This window comes from Stegostoma tigrinum, chromosome 24 (assembly GCF_030684315.1).
Source record: "Stegostoma tigrinum isolate sSteTig4 chromosome 24, sSteTig4.hap1, whole genome shotgun sequence".
In the NCBI taxonomy this organism is placed as follows: domain Eukaryota; kingdom Metazoa; phylum Chordata; class Chondrichthyes; order Orectolobiformes; family Stegostomatidae; genus Stegostoma; species Stegostoma tigrinum.
In genome coordinates, this window is record NC_081377.1 from 34049243 (window position 1) to 34075596 (window position 26354).

The 26354-nt window shown below is 43.0% G+C and overlaps 1 protein-coding gene across 1 annotated transcript in view; it reads right to left on the minus strand.

Moving 5' to 3' along the window:
• Positions 1–22624, minus strand: part of mfsd2ab (MFSD2 lysolipid transporter A, lysophospholipid b) — a 61583-nt gene extending 38959 nt beyond the window's left edge. Inside the window, exons 1-3 of the mRNA XM_048557661.2 lie at positions 22305–22624; positions 16060–16185; positions 14592–14716 (exon numbers count right to left, since the gene is read on the minus strand). Coding sequence (XP_048413618.1) covers positions 14592–14716; positions 16060–16185; positions 22305–22397 — 344 coding nt within the window. The 5' untranslated portion in view covers positions 22398–22624. The remainder of the gene's footprint in view (positions 1–14591; positions 14717–16059; positions 16186–22304) is intronic.
• Positions 22625–26354: the final 3730 nt, after the last annotated feature.

Sequence of the window (26354 nt, forward strand, 5' to 3'; positions counted from 1 at the left end):
ACTTGTTATTCAGCTGAACTGCACCTCCTTGAGTCAGCACATGGCATCTTGAGTCTTAGCAAAGCTCTAGACCAAAATTGAACTTTAATGGACATGTTCTCAATTTCCCTGAATAGTTGGGGACCCATATTTTCTCTCAACTGTCTCTTGATTTTTAATGCTAAACATATAATCTGAAAAGAACACTTACATTTTGAGAGCTAATAATTAAAATTGACTATAGAATTCATTGAAAAACAGTTTAAAGAAATGAACAACTTGTAACACAAAAATTCTGCTTTGAGATTATTTAAAATAGGATTAAAGCTCAAATTAGTATGTGTTTCTATGTTTTAGCGTTCTCACAAGCATTATATAAAAGTCCCTAGGATCTTAGTTGGAGTCCTAAATACATTTAGAAAATTTGCAAGTCTGTTAGTTCCCTTTGGTTAACATAATGTACTGAAACTAAACCAGAAACTGACCAGCCCCCTCTACACCAATCCCCATGTACCACACACGCAGAAATGTGTACTGAAACATAATGTTAGACTTGCTTAAAAACTGCACAGGAGATCTGACTTGTTTTGAAGTTGAAACACAAGTCTGTCCAGGGGAAAATGAAGTCCTGTGTTTGTATCATATGTTACTGATTAGGCAATGAGGTTGTCAAAAGTATGAAGTCTGCAGAAAGTCAACCAAGCTACATTTGTTGTACACTACATTGAAAACAGATACTCTTACCATGTCACTGCTCCAAACCTCAGAAATGGAGAGGACTGTTGAGGATTGACACATCAGCTCTGGTGGAGTTGGATTTGTTAAACTTAACATAAACATCTAGGTCTGATATTTACTCAAAAATCAAATATAAACTCCCTTTACCAGCTACCGACACAGCAACTTCAAACCACTCACTACATGAGTGCACGCTGGATAAAATTAGCTGCACAGACCTCTTGAACACTGTTTCCCTCTGAAAGACATTGGCTGGAATTTTTGACCTCCTAATGGGTGGCTCGGTGGTTAGTATTGCTGCCTCACAGCACCAGGGACCTAGGTTTGATTCCAGCCTCATGTGTTTGTCTGTGTGGCATTTGCATCTTCTCCCTGTGCCTGTGTGGGTTTCCACTGGTTTCTTCCCAAAGTCAGAAGATGTGCTGGGAAGGTGCAATGACTGTGATAAATTGCCTCTTGATGTGCAATGGGTGGGTTAATTATGATGTGATACCCATTGGGGGAGGGGCTCAGTGGAGACTGAATGGGCCAAACAGCCTTTACCTGTGCCATGAGGATTCTATGTGAGGTGGCAGAGAAGGCGAAAGATAATTGGGCAGGTGAGCATCAGAGAGATACTAGTTTCCTTCCTGATACCACAGAGAAGGCAGCCTGGAGAGATTTGCCTAGCAGCCCCGTGCATGTTGAACAGTAAACTTGAACAACCTTCCCTGCTGCTGGCTGAAAACTTTCAGGTGGTCAACAAATATCCAACTGAAGACCTCATCCGGTTTGGACTTACTTCAGCTCCAGGTAAGATAAGAGAAGGCTGACCTACTCCACCAGTATTCCAGTGCAGGCAGCTTGCTCCCCTCAATCTGAACTGATTTGTGAAGGGGTTGGGATGCTGCTGAAAACTAACCCCTCCACCTGTACAATCTGCAAAATCCTCATCCCCTCCAGGCAGTGATGCTCCATCTGGGAGACCAAGGTGCCAGCCATGAGCCCCCACCGCAGTGATTCTGGGAGTGGGGGGGGGTGGGGGGTGGGGGCATGAGGGGAAGGGAGGGGGATTGTAATCGGACCTCTGATTGGCTGGTAGCTTTGGGGAGGGGCAATTTCTTGGCTGCTGACACCAGGAGAAAGCCCAGTGATGGCCAACAGCTAGCTGCCGGATTCCTGGAAAATCCGCTGAGCTTTCTCACCTCAGCAGGCTGCAAATTCCCCCCACCTGCTCCAGGAACGTTCCCGCTTTTGGATTCGGATCAAAAATGGTAAAAGTCCAGCCAATTTCACTGCACATTAGTCGTGATACCAATTTCCACGTGGCATCAGTGACCACCAACTCCAAGCTCTAGATCAATGAAGTACATTTATCTACTGTGACTCATTCACATGAAACTTACTTCATTGTGGTTCAAAACAGAATAGTGGATTATCTCTGCTGAATTCATGAGAAAACTGGGCGACTGTTTTTGTTCTGTAAAATGTAACAATATGACATTTTGTTTCAGCCAAGAGAGTGTTCCCAAAAATCAGACAATACAAATTATACAGACTGGTTCCAGGAAAATGGATTCTCCCTGAGATTTGGTAACTGGGAAAGAACAAATACTTTGGAATGAACCCAGAATCCATTACAGAGTGTGTCTGTGCCAGCAGAGATTATAAATGGAGCTCTTTTAACATTAAAATAAAAATCTTTTGCATGTCTGATTTTTATTCCAAAATTCAGTTGTCAGTTAGAATTCATTAATTATTTCACAGGAGATGGACTCCAGCAGTGGCACATTCTTAAGCTGCTAAACAAGCCTTTGGAAACAGCGAGCACAGCTTACTTTTCCATTCTAGAAATGCAAACCTTAAACAACTGTTTGAAGTTCCACCAAACCCTCAGACTGCATCTTCCACGTTGTTATCAAGTTTCTATACTCTCTTGCCTTGCTTGGTAGTATCCATTTCTCCTGGTGAGGCTGCCGGCTTGACCTCTTCCAAAGGCCCTCTGACTGCATCTGTGGTCTCAGACGTCTATGTCCTGTCCTCAATTACAATGTCAACTTCCATATGGTAGCCTAGATAACTGGGCCTGACATCAGAATCCCAACACGATCTTGAAAATCCTAGTAGCACTGTTATTGCTGGTTCCAATTATTTTTGTTTTCCTATCAACCTATGTATTGCAATAAACAAACCTCCTTATCTCAGCCTGAATTGCATGCAGTCTGTCAGTAAGGTGTGGTCCTGCCTATCAAAGAGAACTATAATGCATGACAGGTAACCCAAACAGAACTCCAGGGCAGCAGGATTAATCCTGCAAAACACTAACTCCACAAAGCAGGTCAGAAACTTCACGTCATCAACAATCTACAGAAACTGCGTGATGTGACTGAAAATTAAAAAGGTGAGACTATCACAGGTTTACTGAACCATATGTTGGAATCCATACAATGTGATTGCAGGCCATTCAGCTTTCTTCAGTGCTGCAACAACCTCCTTCAGAAGCTGAATGTGTACACACTTACCACAGCTATAGGAACCAGAAACATCATCAGTGTTCCTGACATCCCACATCATGCATGCAGCACACTGAATCAGCTTGGCAGTCAGGTCTTCACCCTCTTCAACAGTGGCTTAATCTCCTCACTGAGCCTCTTCACCGAAAACTCACACTTTACTCACCAAGCACTTCCCTCAATGCTTGTGTGTTTGCTGTGAGTCTGTGGACTCTTAATTAGGTTAGAGGAGGAGGGAGGGAGGGAGGCCCTACGGTTTAGGACCTGGGGCTGAGAACACACCTACTTAAATAGAGGAGATAATGAAATGTGAGGCTGGATGAACACAGCAGGCCCAGCAGCATCTCAGGAGTACAAAAGCTGACGTTTCGGGCCTAGACACTTCATCAGAGAGGGGGATGGGGTGAGGGCTCTGGAATAAATAGGGAGAGAGGGGGAGGTGGACCGAAGATGGAGAGAAAAGAAGATAGGTGGAGAGGAGAGTATAGGTGGGGAGGTAGGGAGGGGATAGGTCAGTCCAGGGAAGACAGACAGGTCAAGGAGGTGGGATGAGGTTAGTAGGTAGGAGATGCAGGTGCGGCTTGGAGTGGGAGGAAGGGATGGGTGAGAGGAAGAACAGGTTAGGGAGGCAGAGACAGGTTGGACTGGTTTTGGGATGCAGTGGGTAGAGGGGAAGAGCGGGGCTGGTTGTGTGGTGCAGTGGGGGGAGGGGACGAACTGGGCTGGTTTTGGGATGCGGTGGGGGAAGGGGAGATTTTGAAGCTGGTGGAGTCCACATTGATACCATCGGGTTGCAGGGTTCCCAAGCGGAATATGAGTTGCTGTTCCTGCAACCTTCGGGTGGCATCATTGTGGGACTGCAGGAGGCCCATGATGGACATGTCATCTAAAGAATGGGAGGGGGAGTGGAAATGGTTCGCGACTGGGAGGTGCAGTTGTTTATTGCGAACCGAGCAGAGGTGTTCTGCAAAGCGGTCCCCAAGCCTCCGCTTGGTTTCCCCAATGTAGAGGAAGCCACACCAGGTACAGTGGATGCAGTATACCACATTGGCAGATGTGCAGGTGAACCTCTGCTTAATGTGGAAAGTCATCTTGGGGCCTGGGATAGGGGTGAGGGAGGAGGTGTGGGGGCAAGTGTAGCATTTCCTGCGGTTGCAGGGGAAGGTGCCGGGTGTGGTGGGGTTGGAGGGCAGTGTGGAGCGAACAAGGGAGTCACAGAGAGAGTGGTCTCTCCGGAAAGCAGACAAGGGTGGGGATGGAAAAATGTCTTGGGTGGTGGGGTCGGATTGTAGTGTCGGAGGATGATGCGTTGTATCCGGAGGTTGGTGGGGTGGTGTGTGAGAACGAGGGGGATCCTCTTTGGGCGGTTGTGGCGGGGGCGGGGTGTGAGGGATGTGTTGCGGGAAATGCAGGAGACGCGGTCAAGGGCGTTCTCGACCACTGCGGGGGGAAAGTTGTGGTCCTTGAAGAACTTGGACATCTGGGATGTGTCGGGAGTGGAATGTCTTATCGTGGGAGCAGATGCAGCGGAGGCGGAGGAATTGGGAATAGGGGATGGAATTTTTGCAGGAGGGTGGGTGGGAGGAGGTGTATTCTAGGTAGCTGTGGGATTCGGTGGGCTTGAAATGGACATCAGTTACAAGCTGGTTGCCTGAGATTATATATATTATATATATTATTGCCTGACTTAAATAGCACTCCGCTGCAAAAGCTTTCTGGCAGTCAGGTTTGCCACTGCAACACAGGTATGTTTAAACTAAGTAATGGGGGGGGAGGGGCCAAACTGGGAATTTAAGAATGAAGTGAAAGGGAAAGTGAGAATAAGAGAGGTTAAGAAGGATAACAGAATCAACAGAGCAGAAAACTCAAGAAGGGATTGTACAGTATGGCCAAGTGAAATAGGGATTGATAGGAAGGGTGAGGCGAGAAACAAATTAAAAATATTATATATGAATGCACAAAGCATAAGAAAGAAGGTGGATGAGCTTGATGCTCAGTTGGAAGTTGGCAAGTATGATGTGGGGATAACTGAGACGTGGGTTCAAGTGGACAGGGCCAGGGAAATGAATATTCAAGGCTATACGTGCTATCAAAAGGACAGACTGGTGGGCAGAGGGGGTGGGGCAGCCCTGTTGGTGAGGAATGATATTCGGTCCCTTGTGAGGGGGGACATAGAGTCAGGAGATGTAGAGTCAGTATGGATAGAGCTGAGAAATTCTAAGGGTAGAAAGACCTTAAGGGGAGTTATCTACAGGCCCCCCAAACAGTAATCAGGAGGTAGGGTGCAGGTTGAATCAAGAGCTGAAATTGGCCTGTCACAAAGGTATCACTACAGTTGTTACGGGAGATTTCAACATGCGGGTAGACTGGAAGAATCAGGATGGTACTGGACCCCAAGAAAGGGAGTTTGTAGAGTGCCTCTGAGATGGATTCTTAGAACAGCTTGTACTGGAGCCTACCAGGGAGGAGGCAATTCTGGATCTGGTGTTGTGCAATGAACCGGATTTGATCAGGGGCCTCAAAGTAAAGGAGCCATTAGGAGGTAGAGACCATAATATGATCAGTTTTAATCTGCAGTTTGAGAGGGAGAAGGGAGAATCGGAAGTGTCAGTATTGCAGTTGAATAAAGGGAACTATGGAGCTATGAGGGAGGATCTGGCCAAAGTTCAGTGGTACAATACCCCTAGCAGGGATGGCAGTGGAACAACAATGGCAGGTATTTCTGGATATAATGCAGAAGGTGCAGGATCAGTTCATACCAAAGAGGAAGAAAGATCCTAAGGGGAGGCAGGGGCAGCCGTGGCTGACGAGGGAAGTTAAGGACTGTATAAAAATAAAAGAGAAGAAGTATAACGTAGCAAAGATGAGTGGGAAGCCGGAGGACTGGGAAGCTTTTAAAGAGCATCAGCGGATAACTAAAAAGGTAATACACAGAGAAAAAAGGAGCTATGAAGGAAAACTGGCTGAAAATATAAAGGAGGATAGTAAAAGCTTTTTTAGGTATGTGAAGAGAAGGAAAATGGTTAAGACTAAAATTGGGCCCTTGAAGACTGAAATGGGTGAATTTATTATGGGGAACAAGGAAATGGCAGAAGAGTTGAATAGGTACTTTGGATCTGTCTTCACTAGGGAAGACACAAGCAATTTCCCAGATGCAATAGTGGCTGAAGGACCGAGGGTAATGGATGAACTGAAGGATATTTATATTAGGCAGGAAATGGTGTTGGATAGACTGTTAGGTCTGAAGGCTGATAAGTCCCCGGGACCTGATGGTCTGCATCCCAGGGTACTTAAGGAGGTGGCTCTAGAAATTGTGGACGCGTTGGTAATTATTTTCCAAGGTTCTACAGATTCAGGATCAGTTCCTGCGGATTGGAGGGTGGCAAATATTGTCCCACTTTTCAAGAAAGGAGGGAGAGAGAAAACAGGAAATTATAGACCAGTTAGCCTGACGTCAGTGGTGGGAAAGATGCTGGAGTCAATTATAAAAGATGAAATTACGATTCATTTGGATAGCAGTAACAGAATAGGTCAGAGCCAGCATGGATTTACGAAGGGGAAATCGTGCTTGACTAATCTTCTGGAATTTTTTGAGGATGTATCTCTGAAGATGGATAAGGGAGAGCCAGTGGATGTAGTGTACTTGGACTTTCAGAAAGCCTTTGATAAAGTCCCGCATAGGAGATTGGTGAACACAATTAGGGCACATGGTATTGGGGGCAAAATACTGAGTTGGACTGAAAATTGGCTGGCTGACAGGAAGCAAAGAGTAATGATAAACGGGTCCCTTTCGGAATGGCAGGCAGTGACCAGTGCGGTACCACAAGGTTCGGTGCTGGGACCGCAGCTGTTTACGATATATATTAATGATATAGACGAAGGCATTGGAAGTAATATTAGCAAATTTGCTGATGACACAAAGTTGGGTGGCAGTGTGAAATGTGAGGAGGATGTTATTAGAATACAGGGTGACTTGGACAGGCTAGGTGAGTGGACGGATGCCTGGCAGATGCAGTTTAATGTGGATAAATGTGTGGTTATAGACTTTGGTGGCAAGAACAGGAAGGCAGATTACTATCTCAATGGAGTCAAGTTAGGTAAAGGGGAAGCACAACGAGATCTAGGTGTTCTTGCACATCAGTCAATGAAAGCAAGCATGCAGGTACAGCAGGTACTGAAGAAAGCTAATAGCATGCTGGCCTTCGTTTCAAGAGGAATTGAGTATAGGAGCAAAGAGGTCCTTCTGCCGCTGTACAGGGCCCTGCTGAGACCGCACCTGGAGTATTGTGTGCAGTTTTGGTCTCCCAATTTGAAGAAGGACATTCTTGCTATTGAGGGAGTGCAGCATAGGTTCACAAGGTCAATTCCTGGAATGGCGGGACTATCATATGTTGAAAGATTGGAGCGACTGGGCTTGTATACACTTGAGTTTAGAAGGATGAGCGGGGATCTGATTGATACGTATAAGATTATTAAGGGATTGGACACTGTGGAGGCAGGAAGCATGTTTCCGCCGATGGGTGAGTCCAGGACCAGAGGACACAGTTTAAAAATAAGGGGTAGGCCATTTAGAACAGAGTTGAGGAAAAACTTCTTCACCCAGAAAGTGGTGGATATATGGAATGCTCTGCCCCAGAAAGCAATGAAGGCCAACTCTCTGGATGCTTTCAAGAAAGAGATAGACAGGGCTCTTAAAGATAGTGGAATCAAGGGTTATGGGGATAAGGCAGGATACTGATTGTGGATGATCAGCCATGATCATAATGAATGGTGGTGCTGGCTCGAAGGGCCGAATGGCCTACTCCAGCACCTATTGTCTATTGTCTAATTGAGGGCACAGAGACCCCTCTGAAGAACATCCCACACAGATCCACGCCCCTACCCTAACCCCATAACCCTGCAGTTCCCATAGCTAACCGACCTAGCCTGCACATCCCTGGACACTATTGGCCAATCCATCTCACCTGAACATCTTTGGACTGTGGGAGGAAACCCACACAGACATGGGGAGAATGTGCAAACTCCACACAGACAGTTACTTAAGGGTAGAATCAAACCTAGACCCCTGATGCTGTGATGCAGCAGTGCTAACCACTGAGCCACTTTATCTTGGCGTCAAGCAGAAATTAACTTGCAATGGAGGGATAGCTAGGGAGGTCTAATGGTGGAGTAAGTAGCCTCCCTGCCACAAAGGCTTGTAGTTCTGGGATTGCTCCCAATCCAGGGCTTGAGGGACATGGAAGCCATCCTCATAACACAGCCAATCAGACCAATTTTCATCTTGTAAATCCTTCCACCATGTGTACCCCTCAAAGCTTCAACCTCTGCCTTCAGATTTTGTCCATCTCATTGTTGTCTGGACCTAGATTCCCCGTCTAAAAGGAGGAAAAGACGGGGAGCGGAGGTTTCAGAGCACCAGCCTGCCTGAAAGCTGATCCAAATCATTTTTAACCTTGTGAGAGTGTGGTCAATTGTACTGGTGCATATTAAATGGAGGGAGACCCCAGAGACATGGTGGCATTGGAGACTTATATTATGGCTGAGTGGACTAGCTAGTAATCAGGAAACACAGCCAATATCGCAGGGAACTGGGTTTGAATCCCTGGATGGTGGAATTTGAATTTTTTAAAAATCTGGAATGTAGAATCTGCCAAAGACCATGAAACCATTGTCGATTGTCAGTAAAACCCATATAGCTCAGTAATGCCCTTTGGGTGAGGAAATATGCAATCCTCATCTGGTATGGCACACAGGTGATTCCAGACTCACAAAAATGTGGTTGACTCTCAAATGCCCTCTGGAATGATCTCGCAAACCAATCAGTTCAAGGGCAATAAACACTGGCCAGCCAGAGACAGCCACAAGTGAATTAAAAAAAGACTGATGAGTGTTGTCAGTCAAGTTACTTTTTATAGGTAAGGCTTTTGACTTTTAGTTTTGAGGACACCAACACCAATTAATATAAATGGTTAAAAGTAATGAACAGAGATTCCAGAGCTCTGCTAGAGAGCTGCTTAATTGGAGTTTGGTTTAGATCAGTTGGTTGGCTCACAAAGCAGTATGATGCTAACAGTGTGGGTCCAATCCCCACAGTGGCTGAGATTACTATGAAGGCTTCCCCCCACAGCTGAGGTGGGGTGGCCCTTAGGTTAAACCACCACCAGCTTTGTTTTTCTCTCTCAATGAGAGAACAGTTCTATGGTCTGGTAAGACAATTGTGACTTGGGTGATCAATCATAGCTGTATACAGCAAAACAAATAGTGGGTGCGGAGATCTCAGGATGTTGTTGACTGAAATGCAGCATGTACACCCCTCCAGTGTTGTTCCAATAGCAGACCTTCTTCTGGGTCAACACCAAACCAAAATATTTACAGGTTAATTTTGATACAAAAACAGAAATGCAAACAAACATCAATTTCATTACAATTTTAGTAGAAGTAAGCTCAACAAGGATATTTATTTTAATTGCAGGGGCTGATGTTCAGAATTTCTGGCATACTTCCAATTACTTTTAATGTATCAAATAGTCACCTGCAATTGCAGATAAAGTATGGACAATTTGCTTTCAGGTATACATCTTTGAGCTGTCATGTGATGTTCATTTTCATGTCATTTTCCCATTTTAAGAGGAAACTACTATGATTGAACCAAATCAGAGAACAATGAATTTTAGTGAATTTTAGTGTCCTTTTAGGTGATGTGATTCTCTGTTGTAAGGTTTGCAAGTGATCACTGTTCCCTTCAGCGCTAGTATCTCGAAGTAAGGAATAGCCATTTTTCAATGTAATTCAATTCCAACTTTAGAACCGTAGTTAAGCCCTCTATTGAAACAAATGTCACACTATTGATAGGTTTCTTATTTTGCAACTCATCTTTTTGACAGAATTCGAGACACTTTCAGAGTGCTTTTGAAACTAGTAACCTCTCCTGCTTACAAAACAGGAGTAAGCAGATGCATGGGATCACCATTATCGGAAACTTCCCCTCCAAGCCATACACAACCCGGATTTGAAACAATGGCACTGGATCAAAATCCTGGAACTACTTTCCACAACCTGCACTGAGGGACTCCCTGGTCTCACAGACTGCAATGGTTCAGGGTGATGAGTCACCATCACCTTAAGCGCAATTAGAAATGGGCCACAAATGTTGGCCTAACTAGCAATGAACATCCCATGAACCTTGCTACAAAATCAAAGGCATGTTCAGATACCTGTTTTCACAAAGCTGACAAAAATATTGCAAGGCAGAATGGTTCTGAAACTGAACTGCAATGCGTTGGCATAATCAAAATCAGCTTCCAACAAGGGTCTGGACAGGTCTGGGTCATAAACCTATGTGTCAGAGGAATGGAAGGTCAGGTGGTTGGATAAATGGCAGGAGAATGTTGTTGAAAGAGGTCGGAACAAGGATGTACATTTGAATGCCGATCTTAAAATGCGCCCAGAGTGTTGAACTAGGTGAATGGTGGAGCTGATGACAGAAAAGGGAAGCTTGGAAAGCAATAGAACAAGTAATCATTAAATGAATTAGGGTTTCAGTTGTGTGCTATCACGGAGCAATACTCTGGACAGCATCCAGCTGGGAGGTTGAACACAATGTTATTGGGCATTGCTTGTCTCAAATGAACGAATGCTTATAAAGCCCATCCTCTCAAAGTCCTGCAGAAGCTCAGAGGGGAAGGCACGGACTTGGCTAAAACAAGCTTCAGGCTAATTTGCAACTCTTCTGTTGCTATTTTCTATCATCAGATTACATATGATGTTTCATGCCAAAGAAATTCTTAACACCTCTTCAAGGTTCTTTCAAAGGTCAAACCTCTTGTAGATATTTTATGACCAAGGTTCCTATAGATACGCTACCAAATCTAGGGGAGGCAGTGACGCACCAGTTAATGTTTTGGGACATGGGTTCAAATCCCCCGTAGCAGGCCTTTTTTTTAAAAAAAATCAATTTATTCACAGGATGGGCAATTCTTTATTGCCCATTCCAGAGGGCGGCTAAGAGTCAAGCACCATTGCTGTGGGTCTGGAGTCACACGTAGATTAGCCAAGAAAGGATGGTAGACTTCCATTCCTTAGGAACATTATTGAACCAAGTGAATTTTTACAACAATCACCAGTTGTTATGTGGTCAGTATTGGGCCAGCTTTTATTCCAGATTTCACATTTTACCATTGAGGGAAGGCAATGGCTTCGTGGTATTATCACTGGACTGTTAATCCAGAGACCCAGGTAATGATCCAGGGACCTGGGTTTGAATACCATCATAGCAAAACAGAGTAATTTGAATTTTAAAAAAGGCCCCCTGGAATTAAAAGTCTAGTCATGACCATGAATGCATTGCTTATTACTGGAAATACCCATCAAATTCACTAAAATTCTTTAGAGAAGGAAACTGCCATCCTTACCTGGTCTGGCCGATGTGTGACTCAGTTAGGGATGAGGAATAAATGCTGGCCTAGCCTGCAATGTCCACATCCCATGAATGAATAGAAAATTCTGAGGTTGGTGACAATGGGCTCTAATATGGTGCATTTATTCTAATGATGAATGCAACAGATGCAGTCACTATATACAATAGGTATACATATGTGCAACTAAAAACACATTCGGTTTCACAAGTTCATTTGGATTAGAGTGAGCAGAAAGAGTTTTAATTGTGCGGTTGGAATGAGGAGGGAAGAAGTGCATTCACTGCTGTGAAGCCACTGCTGTTATGCCTTGCCAACAAAAAAGGAGCCATTTACTAAGCTGCAGATTGAGGCACTATGGACAGGGTACAAACATACGCACCCACAGCTTCGGTTGCCAACTTATTTGAGCAGGAGTCTAGTTCTGGTGTGACTCCAAGGAAGGGGCCATAATGGAATCAGACCATGTGACTGCTGCTTAATATTTGAACAACATGTGCCAGGAATTAGATCCTGTTGCCAAATGTGCTGCAGTTCCACTGGCAGTTGTGCCATTTGTGGATAAAACTTTCCTACAGCAATTCTAACGGAATTGCAGTTCGGGCACAGGAAACAACTATGTCAATGTCCTGGCAGCATCCACGTTATTCCGTTGTACCAGGAAGAATGTGCATTCACCGTAGGGCTTCCCTCAGCCTGGGTACATACCAACATTTGCTAAAAGTGTACTGGGAACTCTCTTCAGTCCTGACGCCTTGTGCTCAATGTTCCCTCCAGGGCTGAGAAACAGAGATTCAAACTGTTCCTGGGCCCCAACACCTCCCTGTCTCCCCAATGAGGGGGTGTGGAGGGGTGAGATTTTTGCAGCAGTGCCTCCCCAGTTGGTCTGGAGACAGTTTAGTTAAGGAGCGTGAACAGGCTCTCAAAGTCGGAGGGCTGACAAGGAGTGCTCTTAATTTGAGAGGAGCGGCAGGGATGTTGGGAAAGACGGGATGAAAAAAGATTTTTAAAATTCTATGTAAGTGGTATTTTAAAAAAGGGAAATTTAGTGGGAATAAATGCATGCTGAACAATTTTGCACTTTCCAAACTGAATTCAAAATTTGCTCTTTTTAATCTGTATTGGACAAGCTGGGATTTAGACAGACGGGATTCAGAGTCATAGAATTCCTACAGTGGAGATACAGGCCATTCTGCCCACTGAGTCTGCACCATCTTCCTGAGTAACATCCCACCAAGACCCAACCCCGCCATCCTGTCCCTATAACCCTGCGTTTCCCATGGCCAGTCCACCTAACCTGCACATCTTTGGACTGTGGGAGGAAACCTGAGCATCTGAAGGAAACCGACACAGTCACAGGGAGAATGCGTAGATGCCACACAGATGCCCAAAGCTAGGACTGAACCCAGGTCCCTAGTTTTGGGCGGGCAGCAGTGCTAACCACTGTGCTGTCCCAATTAACAAACGGACAGGAGGATAATCGAGACCAAACTGTTGTTGCCAGCAAAAGACAATCACTGCTCTAAGATTAGTTTTATATTTGAATATATCTGCTCAGAATTTGACTGCACTTTAAATGGAGTAGTCCCAAGACTAAAACAAAGGAAACAAAATGTGGATATTACAGATACAAAAACAGGAAAATATTAGCTGTTTCATGAATCTTGGCCCAGACAAATATAATGTCTGAAAGTAGAATTATTTGCAACACCCTCAAACTGACCAGCAACCTTGGAGTCTCTCCACAGGGGATGTAAACAACACTTCAGAAATTAGATCATGAAAAGAAATTTTCTTTTGAGCAAATGGCTCTACTGTGAATCCAGAATTCTGGTTCTAAATATTTCAAAGACAGAAATATTGTCCCCTCCTCCAGGATGGTGGGGATTAGAGCAGGGAGAGTATAATACCTGCTCTAAATATTGGAAATGACCCTTCACTCAGATCTGGGACAGGACAGTAAACAGTCCACATGGTCGAGTGAAAGTTTAATTCCATTACAGTCTAGTGGAAGTTTTAGGCCACCACTTAAACTCCCTAATGAGTAGCAAATTCTCTGTGTTTGTAAAAACAGAATTTAATTTAAATCGAGCCATTTCTACTACAAACACAGCAATGCTCCAAGAATCAGCACATTTCCAATGAGGAAGTGGGGAGGGGGGGGTTTGGACAAAAGCAATGGCTTGCAGATTTAGGGTGGAAGCAGGCCACTCCGCCCATTGAGTTCACACCAACCCTCCAAAGAACATCCTACCCTACCCCCTGTAAGCCCACTTTCCCCATGGCTAATCCAGGTAGCCTGCATGCTGTGGGAAATTTGTCATGGCCAATCCAACTAACCTGGACATCTTTGAATTGTGGGAGAAAATCAAAGCAGACACAGGGAGAATGCATCTCCACACAGACAGTTGCCAGAGGGTGGAATTGAACCCAACTCCTGGGTGCTGTGAGGCAGCAGTGCTAACCAAGGAGCCATCATGCTACCTGTCATGTTATTAGTCACGTGGTACACAACCTTAGTCACATCTCTTATTTAAATGCATATTAGGCCATTTTAAATCATTTGCATTTATGCACAGGTTCTTGTTGCAAATTTCTTCTCAGTATTAAATAGGCATTTTATATTTGCAACAGACCCTCCATTATGAATCAGTCATTGAGCTGAAACTCTGAAGGTAAACTGCTGATAATCGGTGCTTTTGTCAGTTCCCAGGCATTTACAAGAATGAGATTCCACTATGAACAACCACATTTAAAGCGTAACATTACGATCTGCATTGAAGCATATTCAATGGGACAACATTAAGTAAAAACTGCTTGGTTCATGCAAATATGCAGACTTTAGCCTGTATGATTCCTTGCTTTGCATTTAATGAATAACTTTACACAGATAAAGGTTTCTCTATGCCCCGCTGCTTCTCATCAGTCATATACAATGTGAAAATCTCAATCACAAAAACCTTCTTACCATGGCAACAGCCTCCCAAATCTTGTCCATTTACTTCTGCTTATGAGAAAACCCACAGATGGATCAGTGATGGCATCCCAGACTCGGCCAATGAAGAGGATCAAGGATGCAGATGAAGGATGAAGCTGTGTGTTAGAAGATTACGTGAAAACACAGTGAAGCAAGTGAATAAGATGACTAATTTGTACAGTAGAAAAATAAATTGGCCTACAGTAGAAGTTGAACATGTCGCACTGTTTGGCACTACTCTGCAATTGCATTTAGAAATGTCTTTATCAGTGACATTCAATGCATGTGCTACTCTTAGTAAGCATCTGTCAGCTATTATAGATTAACTTGACAGACAAGATAGCTTTTATTATTTTTCACCTCCTCACCAATATTCTTCCTCCTCGTCAAGGAAATAACTCTCTGCTGAACTACTGGTCTAGAAGTGCTTAGGGTCTTTGAACAGTCCACATGCCCATTGTTCATACAAATTAATAGGCATATTACCTCATCACTTGTTCATGGAGCCCAGCCGGTGCATCCCCCACCTCCCCCTCTCTATATGACCTGCATGCATTTTCATTTCCAGCAGAACTTCTCAGAAAACCATCAGGAAGAGGAACCTCTATTTCCTTCTCAGGCAAAGTCAACAGTAATGCCCTTGGTGTTTTCCAATTAGAAGTAGCCAACTGAAAACAGACTGCAGATTAAATACAGCACATAGTTCTCGAAATGGCATGGCTACTCAGTGTATTGCAGAAGGCAGTGGAGGGAGAATAATGGAGGATGTGCTTAATCCAATATATTAACAATTATGTTTGAGAATTGTTCAGTCATTTAAAATAGATTTATCTTCTCCATGCAGAAATAATTAAACTTCACCGTCATAGTTGAAGAGAGAAAGTGCTGTAGAAACTCAGCAGGTATGGCAACATTTGAGGAAAGAAACACAAATGAACAGATGAATCATATTGAACTGAAATGTTAATTTTGTTTCTCTCTCCAGAAAAGATGCTCGACCTGCTGAGTTTCCCTAGTATTTTCTCTTTTTACTTCAGATTCCTGGTATCTGCAGTATTTTGCTTTTATCACAACTGAAGATATTTTTCAGCTCTTAAAAAAATGTCATTTTCTGCAAATAACTTCATACTGGACTACAAGTATCCATTCTGTAGACATCTATAAGCTTTTAGCTCAGTTTTACAATACTGACACAGCTTTTGGGTATTGAACTCTGTAGTCGTCTGAACTTGTGCAGATTTCCACATGCAAGGCTGCAAATCTGGATAATTGGAAAAACTTATCACATGTTTGAGTTAAAGTCATTTTTAGATCTGTTTATCCCCATACCAGTAGTGATTTCCAAAATTATAAACAGGAAACACCTACTTCTTTTTAGACTACTTCTCATTTCAGTCATTAATCTGAACTTAATGATTAAATCACCGCATGTTGATATTACTGATTCAGTGGGACTTACTTGTGCTACATCCAACAGGTAAATTTGTAGGAAGAATCCAATGGCACATCCCGTTATCTGGTATGGTGCTCCACCGATAGCATAACATAGCTTATTGCAGACTGAAAGACTCTTTCTCACTTCCTTCTGAAAGGATAGAGTGAAATAAGATTGAAAAACACATGAATTACTTATTAAGATACATTTAGCAGCCATTTTTCCACATTCAAACGTATGAGAACAATCATAATTTGAATGTCTGATTTCAGCCTGAGTAGAGTTCCCTGAAATGATTTGTTTCTTACATTTGTTCTATTTTAGGGAACAATGAACATTGTTTTCAACAATGATTTGTTTAAAAATAAACTTCTCTTGGTAATGCCAATGCAGTGGAAACACATGAACCTAAAGCCCAAGTCTGATACCCAGTGCATGTTGAGTTAGCTGATCTCAGCCAGCTTGGTTAGACAACTTGTCTAATTAAATACATGAAAAGTTTCTTTTACTTATTCTGTCCACATACTGAACAGCAATTAGTAAATAATTTTGTGATGCATTTACCACATTGTAAACTCATCTTGCAGTTAATATGGCAAGCCATTAAAATCAAGTAGCAGACCCGACATTGAATTTATGAATACTTCACAATTATCTGTTTAATTCTAACATCTGATTACATTCTTCAAAAGCTAAGTCCTCAGCACCTGAGAACATGGCGCATTTTCAAAACCTGAAAAGCCCTGATTCAAACTATCAGGTCAAACTGTTTACATTAGATTCACAAAATTGTTACCAATGAAGGAAGAAAGCAAGATCCATAATTTTAAATCTGGGATGGAATGGCAAAAAATCCTGTTCCTGTTTGCCAGTCAGTGACATGTTGTAAAATGTAGGAGCACATTACTGCAGATGCTGGAATCTTTTCTGAAAGCAACAAGTAGTCGAGATTACAGTCGGTCAGGCAGCATTCAGGAGAGAGAGCAAGCTAAGAGTCTTCTAGATGCGAGATGCACTCTCTCCACGGATTCTGCCTGACCCACTGTAATCTCCAGCATTTGTTGTTGTCAGCACACTACAAACTGCTGCGTGGCATTTGAGAATGGGATGCACCCACTCCATCATGTACCCTGTTAATAATCTGAGGTGAAGAATACCCACATAGCAAAGCTGTGGCAGCCTTAGGCATCCATGCATCAGAATCCAATCTGAGTCAGATGTTGTTGGTTTTTTTTTAAAGCGGGAGGAGGCTTGTCAAATTTCTAACAATTGCACTTAGAATCAAACTTTTTCATCTTACGTCTTGCTCCAGTTTCAGTATTACACGTAATGTACCACTCTATAGGGTTCAAAGTTGTAGCACATTAGAAGGAACATGCTTCATCTAAGTCATTTGTAGTTACCATAAATTGTTTAGATGAACAAATGTCATGTAGTAATGGGGTGCTTGGAAATTAGGATTAGCATGGATTTTTGAAAGGGAAATCATGTTGGCCAAATTGACTGGAATTCTTCAAGAATGCATCTAGTAGAGCCAACAAAGGAGAGACAGTGGGTGTGGTTTGCTTGGACTTACTGAAGGATATCAGTAAGGTCCTAGCTATGACATCAGCACGGAAGATTAAAGCACACAACATTGGGGTTAGTATACTGATGCTGGAAGACTGGAAACAAACAGGAGGAAAAAATGAAATCATTTTCAGAGAGGCAACCAGTGGGGATCAGTGCTAGGTCCCCAGCTATTCACAATATATATTCATAATTTACATAAGGCGACTAAATAAAAACAGCTTCAAGTTTGCAGATGATACAAAGCTGGATGTGAGAGTGGACTGTGAGGAGGATGCAGAGATGATTTAGTTTGATTCGGACAAGTTGAGCAAGTGGGCAAATGCATGGCAAATTAAATATAATGTAGATAAATGTGAGATTATCCACTTTGGCAGCAAAAACAAGAAGCAGATTATTATCTGAATGGTGATAGATTGAGAATTGGGGAGGTACAATGAGACCTGGGTGGCCTTGTACACTAGTTGCTGAAAGAATGCAGGTGCAGGAGGCAGTAAAGAAAGTAAATGGTACGTTAGCTTTCATAGCATGAGGGTTCAAATACAGGAGGTAGGATGTCTTGCTGCAATTGTACAGGGCCTTGCTGAGACCACACATGGAGTACTGCATGCAATTCTGGTCTCATTACCTGAGGAAGGATATTCTGGCAACGGTGTTGGTGCAATGAAGGTTTATCCAAACTGATTCCTGAGCATGGAAGGACTGACATATGATGTGAGACTGGACCAATTAGGAGTATATTCACTGGAGTTTAGAATAATGAGAAAGGGGATCTTGTAGAAATCTATAAAATTCTAACAGGACTAGACAAGGTAAATGTGAGAAGGATGCTCCCCATGGTGGGGGGAGTCCAGAACAAGCATCACAGTTTAAGAATTTGGCTTAGGCCATTTAGGGCCGAGATTAGGATAACATTTTTTCACATACACAGTGGTGCGTTGTGGCCATAGGTTTAGAGTAGAAATGATTTTGGCATGTAAGGCCATAATGTTAGAACCAGAAGGTGGTTGAGGCTAAACACTGGATGTTTTCAAAATAAAAACCAATAGCACATCAGATGCTGTGAATCAGGAACAAAAAAAAAGTTGCTGGAAAAGCACAGCAGGTCTGGCAGCATCTGTGAAGAAAAATCAGCATTATCAGAAGGGTCACTAGACCCGAAATGTTAACTCTGATTTTCTTTGTTGAATGTTTTCAAGCAGAATTTAAAGGCTAAAGGGATCAACGGGTGTTTTGCAAGAGCAGGAACAAGGTGCTGAGTTAGTAATCAGGCTGATGGTTGATTTATGATGCAGAGCGATGCCAATGATGTTGGGTCAATTCCCACATCAGTTGTGGGAACTTCTCACCAATCTCTCTCCTTGCCTGAGGCATGGTGAGCTTTAGTTTAAACCACCAGCAGTTGCCTCTCTCTAATAACAGAGCAGCCTTATGGTCTGATAAGACTATGGCCACTTTACCTCTCATACTGAATGACAGTGGAGGCTTAAAAAGATGAATAGCCTACTCCTGTTCCTATTTTCAGTGTTTCCATTTCAGAAATCCTATTAAACTACTTGAAGGGTATCAGCCAAATACAACCTCGTATTTGGATTTGGTGGTAATCAGTTTAGGAAAAAGTCTCGAAAGGAAGCTGGGGTCCAAAAGTGTGACATAGTCAGAAATAATGTGAACGTTGGTAGGACAATCATCAATCCTTAACTACCCCTGTGATCTGAAATACAAAGGTTCCTCCTTATTTGCCCAAATTTCTGTGATGTGCAGAACATTGTAGATTTATAGTAGAAATGGTCCTGCCATGCAAGATCAATACTCTAGAACCAGAAATAGCTGATTTATAACCTCCCTTTTACAATAAAAGGAGAAAAAACAGCCCTACACTCCTGATCTTTGGGTATCCAGGGCGAGGGTGGGGGAGGGTGGGGGGGGGGGGGGGGGAGGGGGGAGGTGGGTCTGCTCCTGGGCCTGACCAGGATGTCCACTGCCCACAATAGGCTTTGCATGCAATTGGCAACATGGGTGATTTACGGGTGATGATTAGGAGCTAATAACAAAAAAGAGTCACCGTAATTTGCTTCCCCCCTCCCCCGTCATCATCTGGTCCCATGTGATAACACTTCCAGAGATATTAAAAAAACTGGGGAAAAGGTCATCAAGCAAACTGCCAGATTTACAGCTGGGGAAGTGAAATTGGAGAAAGGTCACTGCTCAGAAAGACACCGAACTTCCTGTTTGGCCCTAGTTTAGGGCTGAATGGGAGGGTTCTTGGGCTGCAGTGGTCGTCATTACAATCACACCCATCCATGGTGACCAAAGTTTCCCAAACTAAACGAGTCTCACTTGCCAGCATTTAGCCCATATCCTTCTAAACCTTTCCCATTCGTGTATCCATCGAAACGTTTTTTGAATGTAGTAATTGTACCTATATCTACCACTTCCTCTAGCAGTTCATGTCCTTCCCTCCGATACAGGAGGTCTGGGCTCAAGTCCTGCTTACAAAGGCGTGTCAAAACATCTCTGGGCTAGAAAATACGAGGAGCTGAGCTAGTGCTTGACTCATGCGTGTCCTGTATACAGTTGGCTTTTTCTCCGCTGCCTTGTATATTGGCTAATCCTGCGTCCCGGATTTAAGGCGAGTGTACACACTCTCGGGCAGAAAATTGTATGGTCCTTAATAAAACTCAACGTAGGAGGAAGTTGAAGACATGGGTGCGGTTAACAGATGTAATCTTTACAAATCCATTAAAAGCAACGTGCCTTATCTCACTTCTCCTTTGGTGGCAACTCGGCCGGACTCTGGAGTAAACAGAGATAATGGGAACTGCAGATGCTGGAGAATTCCAAGATAATAAAATGTGAGGCTGGATGAACACAGCAGGCCAAGCAGCATCTCAGGAGCACAAAAGCTGACGTTTCGGGCCTAGACGTCAGCTTTTGTGCTCCTGAGATGCTGCTTGGCCTGCTGTGTTCATCCAGCCTCACATTTTATTATCTGGAGTAAACAGGCACGGCAAGGAGTGTGTTTGCTGTGATTTGGTGCCAGCCTTCAGTGGCTGAGACTGATTGGCCAGAGGGAGGTACACACCTCCCAGTAACACGCCAATCCAGGAAGAGTATTCACAACACACACACACAAGACATTGGTGGAGACACGGGTTCGCCTCCCTGCAGGAACAATCATGATCGATTAAACCCCCCAGCCCATTCTCCCCTCACAACAAAACTCATTCTCTCATATTTAAGTCAGTTTTTCTCCACTTGCGTGCAGCACTCCCGGGAGTTCTATCTCGAATTTCGCCTACTTAGCATTTTCTTTTTAACCCCTCCATGCACTTTGAACGGTTTCCGATTGAAATTCATGTTTTGAATTCAGGGTTGTGAGTTTTAAAAAACGTACTGCGAGTTTCCAATGTGATCTCGAACAGGAACAGCGATGTCCTCTGTCTGTCTGAAGCACCCCGTTCTAAATGTAATTTAAATATTCGGTGGAAGAACAGACCAAGTGGCGCTCTGATCGAGAAAGTATGGTGTCAAAGTTGAACTCAGTGAGTTTTAAATGACAGTTCAGTCTCTTTAACTCACCGAACAGGATATGATTGAGTGTTCCTTCCCACACCCTGAGTTAAGTACTCTGGACTCTGTGGAGTTAGGGTTAGTCTGTAAAGTTTGGGGGTATATGGTTAGTTTATAAAGTATGGCAGGTATATGGTTAGTTTATAAAGTGTGGGGAGAGCTAGGGTTACTTTATAAAATGGGGGGGGGGGTTATAGGGTTAGTTTATGAAGTTATGGGAGAGTATAGAGTTGATTTATAAACTTTGGGGGAGTGTAGGGTTAGTTTAGAAAGTTTGGGGTGTCATAGGGTTAGGTTATAAAGCTTGGGGTGTCATAGGGTTAGTTTATAAAGTTTGGGGTGTTATAGGGTTAGTTTATAAACTTTGGGGGAGTATAGGGTTAGTTTTTAAAGTTTGGGGTGTTATAGGGTTAGTTTATAAAGTTTCGGGATAGTTAGGGTTAGTCTGCAAAGTTTGGGGGATTTAGGGTTAGTTTATAAAGCATGGCAGGTATATGGTTAGTTTATAAAGTTTGGGGTATTATAGGGTTACTTTATAAAGTTTGGGGTATTATAGGGTTACTTTATAAAGTTATGGGAGAGTGTAGGGTTAGTTTATAAACTTTGGGGTGTTATAGGGTTAGTTTATAAAGTGTCGGTAGAGTTAGGGTTAGTTTATAAAGTTTGGGGAGTGTAGGGTTAGATTATAAAGTTTGGGGAGTATAGGGTTAGTTTATAAAGTTTCGGGAGAGTTAGGGTTAGTTTATAAAGTGTCGGTAGAGTTAGGGTTAGTTTATAAAGTTTGGGGAGTGTAGGGTTAGATTATAAAGTTTGGGGAGTATAGGGTTAGTTTATAAAGTTTCGGGAGAGTTAGGGTTAGTTTATAAAGTTTGGGGAGTATAGGGTTAGTTTATAAAGTGTCGGTAGAGTTAGGGTTAGTTTATAAAGTTTGGGGAGTATAGGGTTAGTTTATAAAGTTTCGGGAGAGTTAGGGTTAGTTTATAAACTTTGGGCAAGTATAGGGTTGGCTTATAAAGTTTGGTAGAGTTAGGGTTAGTTTATAAAGTTTCGGATCGGATTAGGATTAGTTTATAAAGTTTGGGGCAAGGTTATTTTACAAATTTTAGTTGTGAGGGTGGGTCTCTTACCTGTTTCAGTCCCCGCTCGTCCGCCGAGATCGCCTTGGGCTGTAAGAAAGTCGCTGTAACACCGCACGTTTCGCCGCCTTCTCCCTTTGCCATTCTCTGCAGCGCTAAACTGTCCTGATTCACACGCTCTCTCAATGATCGAGCTGTCTTTTATTTTCCCGCCCATCCGTGTTCCCCCCACCCCCCTCTGCTACCACGTAAGCAACTAAAAGGGGTGGGGGGTCAGCCTTTTCACTCTCTCTCTCTTTCTCTCCCTTCCCCTTCCTCAGCCTGTAACTCTGACCGAGAACTGCTCAGGAAGGGGCTGGGCAAGCGAATCGTGCTCATATCGGCGACAATGCCGGCTGGAAAGGGTTCTTTCACCGTGATGGGATAGAAACACGCTGGGGAAGGACACGGGTGACCTGTAAAACCTGGGGAAGGGTCATCAGCAGAAACTGGTCAACTCCAGCACCTTGCATGAGCTCCCCCCTCCCCATCCCGTTCCCAACATTTGCAAGTCCACGCTCTAACACTTGTCAGTTCTGAAGGTCTTTCAGCCTCATGCCGGTCACCTGCAGCTGCCCTGCCTTATTTCTCTCGTGCATTTCTTTTTTGATTCTGGAAGTTTGGGAAAGGTTTTCCATGTTGCTCACCGCGACCCCCCCCCCCAACTTTCTTGAATGGTAAACTCTACAAGAATTGTTAGAGTGCGGGAGGAGGCCATTCGGCCCACTATTTCAGCACTGTTCCTCGAACGGTAACTCATTCAGCACTATTCTCCCGTCTTTTCCCTACAACTCTGCTCATTTTTCCTTTTCAAATAGCCATCTAATTCCCTTCTGAATACGCCAGCTGAACCTGCCTCCACACATTCTCCACATCAGAACGGATCCTTCTGTCAAAAAATCTTTTTCTTCCCGTCGCGTTTGCTTCGCTTATGTTTGTGCCCACTCGTTTTACATTTCCCAAGCAGGCTCTCTCCGTCCTAACCAGTGACTTTTCAACTGGGACCCTAAGGTTGGTCAAGATCTTCGAGGGAATACCCATTAAAGAATTCAGTGGCAGATTGGTTGTGAGCTTGGAGGTGGAAATTGATGTTTTAAAAATTAATTCACAGCATAAGGGCATTGCTGGCTAGGCCGGCACTTATTGCCAATCCCCAATTTGCCCAGAGACCAGTTGAGGGTCGACCACATTGCAGTGGACCTGGAGTCAGGTGTCGTCCAGACCAGATAAAGATGGCAGTTTTCCTTCTCTGAAGGGCATTAGTGGTTTATTTCTCATAACTGACAATGGCTTCATGGTTATCATTCAATTCTTAATACAATCTACCATGATGAGATTCAAAGCCAAATCCCCAGAACATTACCTGAGCCCCTGGCTTGATGGTCTAGCAATGAGACCACTAAGCCATCACTTCTGTGGAAGAATAATTCACTTTAATTGTAAGTGAATGAGTTTTGAGTGAGTTAAAACTGTAAGGGGGTATAGTGTCTCATCTCAGAAGGGACCACACATGGATAAACATGAAAGCAACACAGCGATCTCCAGATAGACCCATGGGGTGAAAGGCTGATGGTGAACGTCGCATTGGTCCAACCTGAAACCACATTTTCAAAATGTCCAGCATTGTGCTGTACAACCAGCAGGCCCACCCAACCAGCTGATATCAGAATGTAACAGACCTGGTTTCTTAAAAGTGTTAGCAAAACACTCCTTACCTGCAGAATCTTTTTATTATGAATATGATATAATATTAGCATTTACATGGGGGTAGTCATAAGATACCATTTTAAGCAGCGTTCTTAAACCAGAAAAAGAGACAATATAGTATAATCTAATTGTAGCATACGTAAATTAATCATTAAAGTTTTCTGTGTTACATTGGCATTTAGATACAGAGACAAAAATAATTTGGTAAGTTTTTTGCTTTAAAGAAATGTTGAATTGTCTTTCCAACTAATTCATTTTAGATTTTCAACCTTTGCAAGTTTTTTGGTGAATCACAAGACAATCGTGCTTGCCTTATTTCTTCAGGGCTCCTACAGAAATCTTTTGTGGGTGAATAATACATTTATGGTTAAAAAATCAAACTTTGACTATTCAGTTTAAATAACATCCAAATGTTAGGGATCCTGCTATTTTAGCAGACATTTGGATATGGAAAATAACCACATCATTGAAGATAAAGATCGATGGAAAAGAATAAAAATGCACACACGGTGAGGTCCATGTTTAAATGCCACTGCTCAAAATTCTGTTCTATTAAAATAATTCTATTAATTAGCATTTTATAGGGAGGGGAGGTACTAATTTCAGAGAAAAATCACAGTTGGACATTGCATGGCTATTTTGGTCTCCATACTGATAAATATAATTAGGTTTTTGTAGTATGTGGTTTTATAGAGACTGAAAGTTTTAGGTAAGTGCAAAATGTTTACTTCTGTCTCAAATGCTTGAAGAGTCATGCTGGAAAGAAAGGATTGATAAAAGAGATCCACATTCTTAAAACTCTATGAGTATTGAGTTGGGCTAACTGACAGGATGATTTTGACACTACTAAGATGTTAGAGAATTCTAGCAGCGTAGGAGAATCAATAAAGGAAAGTTAAACAGCCAACTTACTGTGGTCATAGTAATAATTTAGAAGCAGATGGCTGAGAGAGAGTTTGCGCCTTATGAAAATGTTTTTATGACATTGTTAACATGGAATTATAAAAATCATTAGCTTCACCAGAGTAATGCTGAAAAAAGAAACTGTCAAAGTTAACAGAGATAACAAGGTAATAAAATGTGAGGCTGGATGAACACAGCAGGCCAAGCAGCATCTCAGGATGAAGGGTCTAGGCCCAAAACGTCAGCTTTTGTGCTCCTGAGATGCTGCTTGGCCTGCTGTGTTCATCCAGCCTCACATTTTATTATCTTGGATTCTCCAGCATCTGCAGTTCCCATTATCAGAGATAACAAGGTGTAGAGCTGGATGAACACAGCAGGCCCAGCAGCATCAGAGGACCAGGAAAGCTGACGTTTCGAGCCTAGATGCTCTGGTGCTGCTTTGCCGGCTGTGTTCATCCAGTTCTACACCTTGTTATCTCAGACTCTACAGCATCTGAAGTTCCTACTATCTCAGTCAAAATTAACACGATATTTCTGGCAGAAAAGCAACACGAGCTAGCAAAGATTTAAAGTTATATGCTAGAATTATTGACAAATTCCGAACTTTGATATCAAAGGTGAAACAGTGCATTTAAATATTCATTGAATCCATATTTGATGGAAACCTTTGGATAGAAACGAAACAGCTGAAATGAAAGAGCTGGGTGCCCTTATCTGGCACTATTGGCAAAACATCAGCAAATACAATGCAATGGTTCTAGCAATCTGATAACAGATCTATGTTCACGCCAGCTGCAACCTTGAATGGAACAGTCGTTTTATAGTTAACAATTACTGAGGGAAAAATAGTTCCATAGGAGAGAGCTGTAAAATGTATGTTCGCACTGAAATTCACAGCATACGTGTACTTTTACACATTTCACATTATTCATCTTGCTCTGTCTGCAATAATTACAATGGCGTATTATGTTTATGGTGTGACTCTTAGAAACAGGGGTAATATGACGCTGACGTGTTGTTGATCACTTCTTAAATCTGCCTCCTGGGAATGATACACATCGTGCGCATTTTAAAAAGTTTATTTCCCGATCAGAACCATCTTCCAATTTCCTGAACACTACTGCGGCAACAGTTATATCAACCACAACATAGTGTGGAGCTGGAGGAACACAGCAGGTCAGGCAGTAGTGGGAGAGGAGTGGGCAAGTCCTGATGAAAGGTGTAAACCCGAAACGTCGACTTTCCTGCCCCTATGACTGACCCTCCTGTGTTCCGCCAGCTCCGCACTATATTGACTCTGACGCTAGCATCTGCAGTTCTTGCTGTCTCCTAACTGTTATATAAACCTTATTAATATTTATTAGCACTGCCAAACAGATTAGTGGTTTCAGAGCTTTCTCTCTCCGCGCATGCATTTTTTTCTAGAGTAACTAATTGGTTGTGGAAACTTTT